The sequence below is a fragment of the Mercenaria mercenaria genome, chromosome 3 (assembly GCF_021730395.1).
Source record: "Mercenaria mercenaria strain notata chromosome 3, MADL_Memer_1, whole genome shotgun sequence".
Taxonomy (NCBI): Eukaryota; Metazoa; Mollusca; class Bivalvia; order Venerida; family Veneridae; genus Mercenaria; species Mercenaria mercenaria.
In genome coordinates, this window is record NC_069363.1 from 3,319,941 (window position 1) to 3,333,567 (window position 13,627).

General features: G+C 32.8%; 1 protein-coding gene across 1 annotated transcript in view; it reads right to left on the reverse strand.

Annotated features, from left to right (window-relative positions):
- Positions 1-1,169: 1,169 nt before the first annotated feature.
- The window catches only part of LOC123525573 (CD109 antigen-like), a 29,933-nt gene continuing 17,475 nt past the window's right edge, over positions 1,170-13,627 (reverse strand). The window contains exons 8-23 of the mRNA XM_053537751.1: positions 11,982-12,092; positions 11,370-11,498; positions 10,797-10,935; positions 10,271-10,447; positions 9,762-9,840; positions 8,302-8,458; positions 7,695-7,781; positions 7,022-7,211; positions 6,391-6,590; positions 5,711-5,869; positions 3,173-3,241; positions 2,816-2,925; positions 2,410-2,557; positions 2,054-2,156; positions 1,671-1,786; positions 1,170-1,354 (exon numbers count right to left, since the gene is read on the reverse strand). Coding sequence (XP_053393726.1) covers positions 1,331-1,354; positions 1,671-1,786; positions 2,054-2,156; positions 2,410-2,557; positions 2,816-2,925; positions 3,173-3,241; positions 5,711-5,869; positions 6,391-6,590; positions 7,022-7,211; positions 7,695-7,781; positions 8,302-8,458; positions 9,762-9,840; positions 10,271-10,447; positions 10,797-10,935; positions 11,370-11,498; positions 11,982-12,092 — 1,998 coding nt within the window. The 3' untranslated portion in view covers positions 1,170-1,330. The remainder of the gene's footprint in view (positions 1,355-1,670; positions 1,787-2,053; positions 2,157-2,409; positions 2,558-2,815; positions 2,926-3,172; positions 3,242-5,710; positions 5,870-6,390; positions 6,591-7,021; positions 7,212-7,694; positions 7,782-8,301; positions 8,459-9,761; positions 9,841-10,270; positions 10,448-10,796; positions 10,936-11,369; positions 11,499-11,981; positions 12,093-13,627) is intronic.

The window sequence follows — 13,627 nt, forward strand, 5'->3', positions numbered from 1 at the left end:
TACCTCCGTTTCTGTCTCTAACTATAACATACATTGCAATATTTAAAGAACTGCTTTTCTAACCATGTAAGTACGCATAACATATATTTGGAAAGCTTTTTCATCTTTTTTTTGAAGATAAAAAAATAAAGCATTATTGAACTTTAACCACTTTTAAGATTATAAAAGATTTCTGGATTGCTTTTGCGACATAAGATTTGCCTGATAATTATTCTCCTCAAGGCATAATATTATTGACGGATTTCAGTTTCCTAGCGACTGATTGAAATTGAATCGTATTTTTTTAACTATCTTTTCTTTTCCTAGATGGATCAAACGCTCTATGACACCAAGTCTGTTATAACGTTGATTGGTTGCGTTCTATGTATCCAACAAAATCGTACTAAAAGACAGCACATTATGTTTTTGCTTTTGTTCGTGTTTTGCACATACACAATACTTTCTGAATAGAGAAGATTTCTTTGATGGTCCCGGATTATGTCAATGAGATTGTTTTACCGCCTGATGTCGTGTTTCTCTGTAATCACCAAGTGCGTTTTAGAGGCATCATTTCTTAAAAAAATATGTCATTTCAAGTAAATACCTGACCGTTCTTTTTTTGCAAAATAGGAAAAGACTTGTGTTTTCTGATCCCTTATTTATTCTAATAACACATCATATTTTTGTAAAACCTATATTATCATTATCTACATGATTTTTGATTGGTTGTAATCTATATCGGTATAGAGTGTGATCAGAATAGTTAAATCCATCGTAATTATCACGGAATCTATAAGAATTTGACATAGATTTGATGTAGATCTATTAACTGTGGACAAAAAGGATTATCTTTTTTTAAATTAAACTTGACTGGTCTGTTTAACACTACTACTTAAGCATTTAAAAACGTTCATTTTTGCATTTAAAGCGAGCGACAACAATAATAATTCATTTTCCAGACAGCATATATTCAGTCTTATTTTCAAAATGAATAAAAAACATTGACAGCACCAGAAAAAATAACTAAAAGAAATATTAGCTGCACCAGTGACGCGCAACTTGCATTGGACATAGGGTTAGAATTGTATTTTCAGTAACGACAAGAGCACTGGATCAGACGATCAAAACAAACATTGAAGATATTTTGACCATATATTGGAAAGGTATTGTCTATATATAACAACTGAATATAATGTTACGTCAATGTTTATTTATGTTTAAAGTATTAACAAATAAGAATTTAGTTTAGTCACATTAGCAACAACAGCTTTTCATTTTTCATCAAAGCTATTTAGAAAGTATAGTACACGGACATATTTGTTCAAGAAAGCTATTTAAAATGTATTCTAATTTATATCTTCTTCTTGCACCAAGACTGAAAATAAAAAGTTCATCTTTAGTGTGAAATTGATATCCTGTCTTCCTAAACTGGCAAAGAATTATACACAAGCCAATTTGTTACTATTATCATTTAAACAATCAATGACAGAAAACAGTTAAAGACAGAATAATTTTATGTGACATGATAATAGGACATAAAAAAATTATTTGTCATATCTATTTCCAGGTACGAATGTAGCCGAACGTTGGTTAAAAATAAAATGACTTTTTTAAAAAAGTTTTTGTAGTTTTGACTACTTTTAATACTTATATCATGTACGAAGTTAAAATTCATCTCCAGTGCAGCTTACCTGTGGAAACCACAATTTCTCTTTAGGTGACTTACAGCCACATTCCACTCCACATATGTCACAAATGTTTGCATTCTTCGCCGACAAAGGGAGGTAAAACACTGTTACTTCATTGCCTGATGAATAATATTATTTACGTCCAATGAGAGAGAGTGTAAAAAGACATCGAATTATGATATATATACATTGTATATATATTACAATAATAATAAGAATAAGTGACACGACTGCCTTTTTGTTAGAGTTAGAGCAGGTTCGATCCCAGTTCATTTCACGACAATTGTTTCAACGGAAAAAAATTTTTTTATGATATAAGGCGTTTTTGAAGTATATTATCTAAATGAAAAATGTCAAGTGGTCATAAAAGACATAAACTGTCATACTTGGCTCATAGTATTCGTAGGCCTTGCACGGCACCGGCTTGATATTGGCAACCATCTTGTCTCTCACAACAGGTATAACTGTACATATCCCGCTAAAGGTCACCTTAAAAGATTCGGTATACTTTTGTTACACACATAATAATGTAAATCCAAAATAGAAGCATCATAAGCAATACTTATGTACATAAAAGAGGAAAGTGCTACATTTCAATGGAAGTATTTTTATTTCTGCATAATCTGTACAAATTTCATATGAGTTTTATTTGTTTCGGTCTCCTTACATTACAATTATATTGACAGATTGTTTCACAACCGTAATGAGTCTTATCATATCCATTAAAAGTAAGAACAGTTACCTCATCGTAGTATAGTATAACTTTTCTATCTTCTATTTCAGTTCTTTTAAGAAGATCATGTGGTGAAATCCCCCATCTATTAGCCTCAAATCCTGATGGTATACCAATCTCAACTACAATCATTCCACTGACATCGTTTTCCAACCAGCTAGTACAGTCAAATATACTTTATTCTTTAGGATTAAATAGCTTCACTATCTTTCGAAAAAAATCAAAATATCTAAATATCAAATATCGTAACAATTAAATTTGAATCCAGTAGTATTAGACCTTGAACCCAATAGTGTACAGCGTAAAGACATAACGAAAACGCATGACACCTACTCTACTTTCCTCCGATTTTTTTCGAAACGCATTTTCAAAATCATATTAATCATCAGTCCATACAAGAGAAACAACATCATACCTCACGCAAGACCTAAGTGTAAATCCGTTTATAGTTTCCTTCAGTAAAGTCACTTCCAAACGCAAACTTCTGCCTTCAAGGTCCATGAATATGTTGTAAAATAAAGACACCTGTGGAGTAAAAGTGAGCCGAGCTATATGGGATTTGAAGAAAAATAAAACCTTATGAATAACCTTCACCCACACCAATACACAAACATACTTTAGATATTTTTTACAAATTGTTTAGCTTACGACTCTAGATTACAGTCGTGTAATATCACTGACTTCCTGAGGTCATTTGAAAGTGCGAAGGCAACGCAAATTAAGCATAATAGATCTGTCATCTGGAGATGGTTAACGATATTTGGAAACGTACCGTTAGTATAGCTGTGGTCCCTATTGTCCCCCAGGCATGAATGCTTATCGTCTTTGTATCGGTCGAGATCTGTAATTTAAGATTATAAATTGCATCTGTTCTTAACTTTACTAAACATTTGCTGTAAAGCACATGTTATTTCTGTTTCGTATGTCACAATAAGCCTCATATTTGCAAAGATAGCTAAAGTTTTATCCTTTCAAATGATATTTAAGCGTTCATGAAAAGCGGTAAGTTGTAATTTCAGATCTGGTGGTCCGTTTTTTTAATATGCCGTAATCTTTTAAAGAAATATATCTCACGCTTTGGCAAGTGCTGTCACTGATTACATGTATGCGCTAGTTTTAAAAAATGTGATTATTTCTCACTAATCTACAGTTTATACGAATGCAATTATTTACATTAAAGTGCGTAGTTTTCATCAATGTCAATATTTACAAAAAGTGTCACTCTTCAGTAATTACCAGTGCCATATTTCACAAATATTGTGGGTCTTCACCTATGTCATTGTTCACAAATATTCTCTGTCTGCAGTTATTTACATTGCCATTATTCACAAATTATGCTTGTCTGCAGTTCATACCAATGCCAGTATTCACAAATGGTGTTAGTTTGTTTAAATCCCTGTTTATTATTCATAAACAACCCGTGGTCGATTCCAAGATGGGACATATTCTTTCTCTTAATTTAGCATTTTTTTTAAACAAAAACATGTCCAAATGTTAGTACCAAATTTCAATTTTAAAGGGAGATCAGCGTTTTGGCCAAAATCTGTCCAGATCCTTTAAGCAATATCATGATAAATAAAGTAAATTATTAAATGGTATGAGTGTGACAGCCCCATTGAATAAATGTAACATCAGGAGTTTTTTATGGGTTTTTTTAAGTGCTATATTTGAAGTAGCGATATTCGAAAATAATATGTTTTTTTTTTTAATACAAAATACTACAGTAGATCTGAAATAGCTGTAAAATTCATTTTAAGAGGATATGTTTTAAGTACAAGTCCTATGTTACTGAACAGAAAAAAAATATAACTGCTAAAGAGTGGTGAGGAGATTAAAATACGAGTAGTCAATGAAACATGGGAGAGGTGAGTATGCAATGTTAACTAAAAATCTCTGTCTTATTATTCACTGCCCAGATTTGATATTTATCAACAAAAATGCAATATATAATATCTATTATTTCATACCTTTATATTTTCAACAAATTGAAAGCTTTTCTTCATATCACGGGACAAAACAATAGAAACCAGCATTGTTCTGTGTGTCACATTTTCTTAAGTATATATTGTAACATTCGAAATCTACAATCCACAAACTCCATATAAGACTCCAGTCTTAAAAAAATCCATATCTTTTTCATATTGGACTGAACAACTCTTCCGATTCCTTATAAAGAGATTTGGAGTTACTCCCCTTGTATTTTGCGACAGCAGTAAATGTTTTGAAGAAATGCGATAACTTTTTTGTTTTTGAACGAAACATGTTAGTGTTAGCACTCAATTTCTTAGTTAGAACATTTCCTATCCAGTTAACATGGTTTCGGTTCAAAATTTTACGAAAAGTTGTTTTCGAATTTTTTTGCACCGAGGGCTAAATGTATCACAGAAGAAAATATTTTAAATTAATGTGTGTTGCTGTTTGCAGTTAACATGTATGAAGTATATCTTTTTATGGTGTGAAATAAAGAGGTAATTTAACAGTGTTGAGTACAATACTGAATTCAATTGGACTCGTCCAAATATAGATTATTACTGCTGTTGTCGTCCAATAGAATTCCGCATTGTACTCAACACTGTTAAATAACCTCATAGTATCCTGCACCAATGTAACATGGACGCATACCTTTTAACTAACAACCTAGTATACATAGTCCTATACATAGATAATTTTTGAATTATATCTGCTAAATTCTAATTATTTCCTATGTTTTGAGGAGCAAAACGACATTATTTTATATTTGCCAGTTGACTTTTTCACATCGTAGCAAAACACTGAGTGCAATAGTTTTATATTCAGTTCATTCAGTCGGCATATTTGTACTGAAACAACTGAAGTTTTGCAAACATATTTGAGTTTTATTTGTAAGAGGTTCAAAGTGAAAACAGTCTAATTTCTAAATTGTTTTAAATGTGTATGTCATATTGTGACTTTGAGTAAAGTTATTTGTTATTTGTTTATTCCTTTTTGGTTTATAATAAACTGAACTGAAATTAAAGCTATTACAATCTAACAACTCAAACACAGTAGCATGAAGTTAACAGTTATAACATGCATGCTCAAAGGCTGTAAAACACAATTTCTATGATGCTCAAGAGTTTGAGTGTCGATGCTTCTTATATATAACTGAATTCTAACAGAAAAAACCTATAGTACTGTCTCCGTCATTAATTACTGGCTCAACATTGTTTATGGTTGTTAGGAAAACATTGAATGATTAATAAACGACATTCATTTATACTTAGTTATATAAATGTTAAAATTAGGTATGGATAATTGTTTAGGCAAAGATAATCATTGTAACTTGGCTTACATCTGCTGTCTGCATAATCATTGCATTTCTTGTGTTGACCTTAAATTTCTTTTTCCGTAGTTTGTTGTCTGTATATGAGAGTATTATATTCATGTTTGGATCATCAGCTTTGATCTGTGCACCAAGTTCAGACAATGCTTGTAAAGCAATCACCGTGTCCTAAAAGAAAACAATACTTTATTTTCCTAGAATAATAAAAACGTACAGTCTTTAGTGTAAATGTTGATTTCTGCTCAACACATGCTTAGGGAGCGTGGCCGATAGCTTACATTACTACATCAGCCCATGAACAGGCTCAATCAAACCGGGCATTCAGCATTTTCTTTTATGTCGTGTTTGGCGAGCTATGGTTTTCCACTTTTCCTATTCTAAAATAATTAATCTGAATCTGGACAGGTAGGAAATATTATTTGTGGATCTTTGAAAACAAAAACAACATATTTTCCTATCAAAACACAGCTGAAATTATTGACTATCAAGCAAAGTACGCTTGAAAATATTATGTACTGTTAACCAGATATTGTTTTGCATAGGTTATATATATAGCGCTAATAAGAATGAATGTTCTAATGAAACTTCTGAATTAGCTTTATGTGGATCTTATAAATGAAACTTTTCAGTGTTGTAGGTGAATGTTGAACTAATTACCAATGGACGTTTTCGTAAAGTGAAAAAGATACCTGTGTAGAAATAAACCCTCCATATGGATTTCGTTGACTAATTAACCATTTTTGTATCAATAAAGACGTTGCAGTATTCCCTGACTCAACGAATGCTAGCAAACCGTATGCTGTCATTTCAATGGACACGGCTTGTGTAGATGGTCCGTAATGATATCTAGATACTGGAGGTTGATTTGGTTCTTGCCAATATTTTTGACCTGAAAACGGAAATGTATACAACTACAAGTGAGACGAAGTCTGATTGTACAGCCATCTCAGAAAATATTCAAAAGTATTCTACATGATATTCATTTTAATGAAGGGCTGGTGTTGGATGTTCAATAAGAAATAAATAAATCATTTCAGTACAAGAAGGATTTATGGTTTCTTAAATGAAGTTTGGACAATAATACATATAACTGTGTTAATTTAAGCAAAATAATAAACTGCTATACGCAAACGACAATATGATTAAGATGCGTGTATGAAGTTGACCTTTCATATAAAATATATCAGAACATCACTAAAATGACTCTTAGGGTTTTCACATTTTAGCGTATCTTTTTCCCTCAGCTTTGAAATTTAGTACATATATCGAAACGGTAAAAGTCAGATTAACACACATTGTTGCTTGTCTGAATATACTTGCCTGCGCCGCCCACTGATAAGCCATCTAACATATTTCTGGCTCGCTCCGCCCCCTTATGTCCAGCAGACGTTAATGCATACGTAGATATTGCAACAGTATAAACTGATGTTTGATTGTTCAAATTGTTCGATACATAATTGGATGCTTTCATAATGGCGCTGTCAAGCCGATCAAGACAGTCAGGACAAAACTGAAAATTTACATGATACTGGGATGATACTTACATTAAAAGTTTTAAATATTTGAATAGTGTGAACAAATAAAGATATAAATATGTATAGCAGGTTAGGATAATTTCACATCAAATCTATATATAAAACTAATAATAAATATTATCAGACTCTGACAATTACATAGTATTGCTTAGTGATTCCGGTTAAGTATCCATGTTGCAGAGACATAAACTTACACCATAAACCGATTTAAGCTCCCCAGTAGTAGTTTTGTCACTGACCGTTTCAAGGCGGTGCCCCACTGTGTTCCTTTATTTGTTTGTTTTGTCCTTGTATGTGTGTGGTGCGTGCGTGGTTGTGCGTGTTGATCGTTTGCACGTTTGGGGAGACTGCGTTTTTAGAACGTGGCTTTCCTTGTTGGATTATCTTCCTTGTTTTTACTACATTACATTGATACAAATTCAGATATCAAAAATATCATTTACATATAAATTATGTACCTCTACATTGGAGGAAGCTTTCCTGCCCTCTAATAACGCTATGAGTACGTATGCTGTCATTCTTTCAATGGTTCCGCTCGCACCACCCTTAAATATTTTATTTATGTCTTCAATATTAGATTAGATAAGTATACGTATAATGCAACAGTTTGAAAGAGTTTTGATCAATCGCAGTTTGGATTAGTGTTTTTCTCAATATACTATCATCCACAAAGTGTCATAGAATAAAGTTTAGGATCAAAAGTAATTCTACCGTCATTTTGTTATTAACTTCAAAGTTTATTCATTATCACATATATCAACTCTAAGCTTATTAGTATATATTATAATATACTTAAAATAATGTTAGCCGTGCCATGAGAAAACCAACATAGTGGCTTTGCGACCAGCATGGATCCAGACCAGCCTGCGCATCCACGCAGTCTGGTCAGGATCCATGTTGTTTGCTTTCAAAACCTTGCAATTAGAGAAACTGTTAGCGAACAGCATGGATCCTGACCAGACTGCGCGGATGCGCAAGCTGGTCTGAATCTATGCTGGTCGCAAAGCCACTATATTGGTTTTCTCATGGCGAGGCTCATGTATGTATACATAAGATAACAATAACCTGCAGAGATCTGCTACCAACACTGCCCTTCTCAGGGAAACTCCCGTCAGCATTTTGAATACTAATAAGCCAATCTGCCGATTCGGTGACTATCTGATCGTCAATTTCAACGTAGCTCGAAGCCATCGAAAATACTTTTAACACAAAGGAAGTCAACCTAAACATACACATTTTTAAGTGCTATTAGTTCAGTGAAAAACAACATGTCTGTAGATAATAGAAAGTAATTTTCTGTCACTGACGTAAGGACGTCTGATATATAAAGTGTTCTCCCAGCCTGATACAATGCAATGCTAGTAGTGCTAGTAGCTTTTATGCAATGGTTGCAATAAAAGTCTTATAAACAAAGAAAACAGAGATTTCCTCGAGGGCAGACTTATTACATTATAATTGATTAAACTATTACATGATAATTAATAAACAATGTCTTGTAATAAGTTAACTTTTCTAGTTATATAATAACAATTTTATGACGAAATTCTCTGTCTGATATAGCAAATGAATAATTCTTTCTTTACAGTACTCTGAAAGAATTTTCAGATAGTTTTTTAACGTTTTCTTAAGCATTTTGATTCTATTCTGATACTTCGTAGTAATCTGCCATATCGGCTTTTGGAAATTTCAGAAGCTAAATTCGTTGCTTCAATAAGAAAATAAAACTTTTTATGGTCGAACTGTTTACAAATACATAGGAAAAGTGTTGTCACTGGCTTTAAAGCACACACAACAATATATGAGCCGTGCCATGGGAAAACCAACATAGTGGGTGTGCGACCAGCATGGATCCAGACCAGCCTGCGCATCCGCACAGTCTGGTCAGGATCCATGCTGTTCGCTAACAGTTTCTCCAATTCCAATAGGCTTTAAAAGCGAACAGCATGGATCCTGACCAGACTGCGCGGATGCGCAGGCTGGTCTGGATCCATGCTGGTCGCACACCCACTATGTTGGTTTTCCCATGGCACGGCTCATATAATATCTGTTCAGTGAATCGGTATGCCTTATCACTGATCTATTTTGATGAGATATATTTAATTTTGACAAACTACAAAATATCGAATTATCTATTTTTACAGTATATAAGTCTTTTTAGTATTTTTATAAATATTACGTGATTGTCCAGACGGATTGTCAAGATTCAAGTATTTTCCCAAGGATCAATAAATATATAATAACTACCACTATTTTATAACCGTAGTGGTCATTACTTAGCTTAAGCCACTAAAAATCTTTCTTCTTATACCTACACACACATACATACATTTACCGATGCTGTTTCTATTTTAAGTAGCAGACATGACGGAGTATTTAACATGACTGACACAGACGACCGCTAGAAATTAACGCATGATATCCAACGTTGATGAAATACTTAGATTAATGTTTGAAGATGTTATAGCACTATAAAAATAAAACATTTCGAGAAAAAAGTGATGTGTTACAAAACGATGTATTCATACCATGTGCTACCAGAGCCGCTCCCACCCCATGCACTGAAAGACCAATCGGTATGCCGGTATCTCAACTGGCGTTGCATGCCTGTAATACATGTATTTATATATACATTGTATAACGTATGCAAGCTAAACAATAGGGATAGTACTGCCCTTTTAACTACATAATAGAGTCCAAAAGTTATACATGATTTTTCCCAATTTCACCTTCAAAGGCTTGTACAAACTAAATTTTTTTGATGAAAATGATATGGCACAATTAAGTCAATTAATCCTTGATACTTATCAGATTAATCAGTTTTCATAGGTAATGATTCACCTGCGTATGGCATAGACAAAGATGATTAATGAAAATTGTACAATTTATGAAAATTGTTACGGTGAAGTACGTTCGCAAGTTTTAAGTAATGGCAAATAAAGACTTCATTTAATTTACAGTGTACAGCTGTACGTCCTATCAAACTACAACATAACGTGAAAATAACAAACACTTTTGTCAGTCACCAATGTCTTACCTATCCTCATGAATTGTTCGGCCTTTTCCTTTAACTCGTCTGTGAGTTTGCCAACTGCTGATAAATACCTGTACACAAATACAGAAGGGGCTGTAGAAATCATGTTTTGTTCACCGCATCCATAAGGCATTCTCACAAGTCTATCCAACCCGTCGATCGTTGGACCCATTATATCACCTAGATTAATTGAATAATTAATGTTTAAACCATAACTACAAATAACTACAATTAATGCCCTTTTTTGCCCATAGTTTGTGAAATTACATACCAAAATGAAATAGGAAATGAAACACATAGGAATTTTCTTTGAAAGCGAAAATAAATAGGAGAAGGAAGAGTCTGCAAAACATTCCACAATGTTTATCTTAAACATTGAAATAACAATGTTCCTTACTATATACATGTTATACATTTTGTAGAGATAGAATTTCAGGCACATATTCAACTATTTAAAGGTAACACCGAGTAAATAAGTCCAGTATATAGTTTTTTTAGAAATAGAATATTCAACGCAAATAATTTTTACCAATCAAAGAAACCCTCATTCGCTGAGAACCGTCAACTGTATTTGGTGGATAGTTCAAGTCAAAGCGTGTATCAAACGTAGTTTCCTGCGTTAAATCTATGAGGAATGGGTAAGCAACATCCTTCGGTGCGCCTTCAGACTAAATGGAATAATTCTAACATATTAAGTAAAATTTATTTTTCTTGTAATAAGCACGTCAGTCATTCATTTGGTAGTCTACGACTGTCTAAAGATTTCGTAAATCATGTTTTAGAATATTTATAAACTTATATTGTTTAGCTTGTCAACAACTAAGTTATATTTTATAAACATATCTATCAATTGTTATCCTCAATATTACTTCATCAAGTATGAAGTTTTTTACAATGTTATTAACAGCATATTGATTTAATTGTCTGCTAAGTTTTTTAAAAAAAGTACTTCCAGTAATTATTACGACATTTGTAGAATAAATACAGGTTAGTCACTTTGTTCAGCATAGTTACTATCGCTTACTGATTGTTGCCACAGTATTATTTTAAGAAGTCACTCGTTATTTTAAAAGAGAAATAAATGGGTTTTGTATCTGTATACCTCTACCCGAAGATATTTGATAACAGTGTCCTTGAATAATGATGAATCGGCTGTAATTGTTATTTTTACTTTCCCAGTTTCAGTTGGTACAATTGGGAAAAAGGCTGCGGTACCACGGCCGGCTTTTGCCTGAAAATAAATTCCATGACGTATGTTTGAAACAGTTGAGATCGGCATCAGCTGGTATATCGCTGAGATTGTAGGGATAACGCAATCTGTTTTTGTGGTTTTTGAAGAATCTCGGGGGAAATGGCTGATGCGCAAAACGATTGTTACTGTAGATGTTTTAGTGTAAAAGAAACACGCGTAGATGCTATTCTAGCATATAATGTGTGAAATCGCTAAACGAAATGAATAGTTTGTCGATAAATATTCATTTCATTTCAGACTTGTTTAAATCATGCGTTATAGGGTAAGTACACCTTTACGTTTTGCATTCGGACGCACAATGTTAAGACCACGTGACCTCCTTGTCAATACCGTTGTCTTCCAAGATAAAAACCCCTTGAAAAAGAAAGTAACAGTAGTTTTATGCTAGTGTATGTCGTAATACATAGTGTTGTTATCTACATGTAACATGTTAATAGAATAAACGTTTAAATACTTCCGTACAAAGATACAGAGCACTACGTTTCCACATCTTTCCTCAAGCTTTCGTCGTCTTCCACGCTTCACGACTGCTAGTCCACGAAACTGGGAACTTTTCTTTAATGTGACCAATACCTTTAAAACAAACAAATTCGCCCGAACTCAAAATATTGTAAATTTAAACAACCTTTATTTAATTATAAGCACGTTTATATGTTTCGGAGAATATGCCCATTATTCAAGAATCATTTTGTTTATTTTAAAGATATATATAGGATTTATTTTCGTTGTTCGTATTATTTTGTGAATAATTATCTTTGAAATAAACAGTTTAAACTAATACACATTAAAACTTGTATACGTAGACATTGTATGAATAAGTAATAGCACTAAAGTGCTGGAAGGTTATAACCAATGACGGTTTCTCAGTTGTTGTGGTCTACCAACATAAATATTAATAAAATTCAATAAAGTGTATGGAGTTGTGTAAGGAGTGTTTGGCTGATTTAAGTTCATATCTGATGATATTTTTTATGAACGATCGATGAGCATATATCATAGATACTGAAGGTATAGACTCTTTCGCGTGCCGTTCCCAATCTACCTTTGAAGTATTAGACGGATTTATGTATTTTGTCCTTCAAAAATGAGGCATAGATAACACTGACTTTCCCTGCTGGCTTATTCAATGTCTGTGGTTTTCTACCCAGAAGCCCGCACATGGCTGAAAGAATGCTTGGTAAGGCACACGAGGTATTCCTTTACTGAAAAAGCTTGAAAGTTGCCACAAAATGTGTCGATGCGACTCTTTTTTTTATTATTTATTGTTTTCTCTTCATGTACATCATACAGACAATAATAATAACGTTTACATAATACAAATACAATTTTACCAGCTAGTTTTATAGATCGAATATATGTCTACTTCTATTTTTTCATTTTTATAACATGATGCTCATATACTATCATTTGTTTAATGTACATCAGGAAATCTCTTTTGAAATCTCATATCAATCTCACACTCACCCTCAAAGATACACATTCTCATACAACAACCTCCCACGCAATCATACACACACTCACACATATCCATGTATACATATGTGATATCGGCAGATATAGTGTTGTATATCTACGTTTTGTATCCAACTGCCATATTCTAATCTAAAAGTATTTTAGGGAGAGTTTTTATATTGTGTAGTTATTTTGTAGGGGGAATCCATTTCATTTATTGTAATATTCATTTAATTTGTCATGTTGTAACGCTGTTAACTTTTCCGTTTCCAATCTTATCTTCAAATAATTTAAGAAATATTCTAAAATTGGCATAGTTTTATTTATTTTATTTTTGTAAATAAAGTATTTTGTTGTTAAAATGATACCATTTTTAGCTTGACTTTGTAGAACTGGTCCCGTAATTAAAAAAGCCACTATCTCATATGTGAGTTCTAATTGTACGTTTTTTTGTTGAAGAAATTTTCTCAAATCTCTCCAAAATGTTTGTATATGTGGACATTCCCAGAAAAGATGTTCAATGGATTCAACTTGCATCTGACAGAAATCACAAAGGTTTGATTCGATAAGGCCTTGTTTTAGTAGAAGTTTATTTGTCGCTATTATTCTGTGTATAAATTTGTACCGGAAGTTTCTAAATGTACTATCTATCGTTG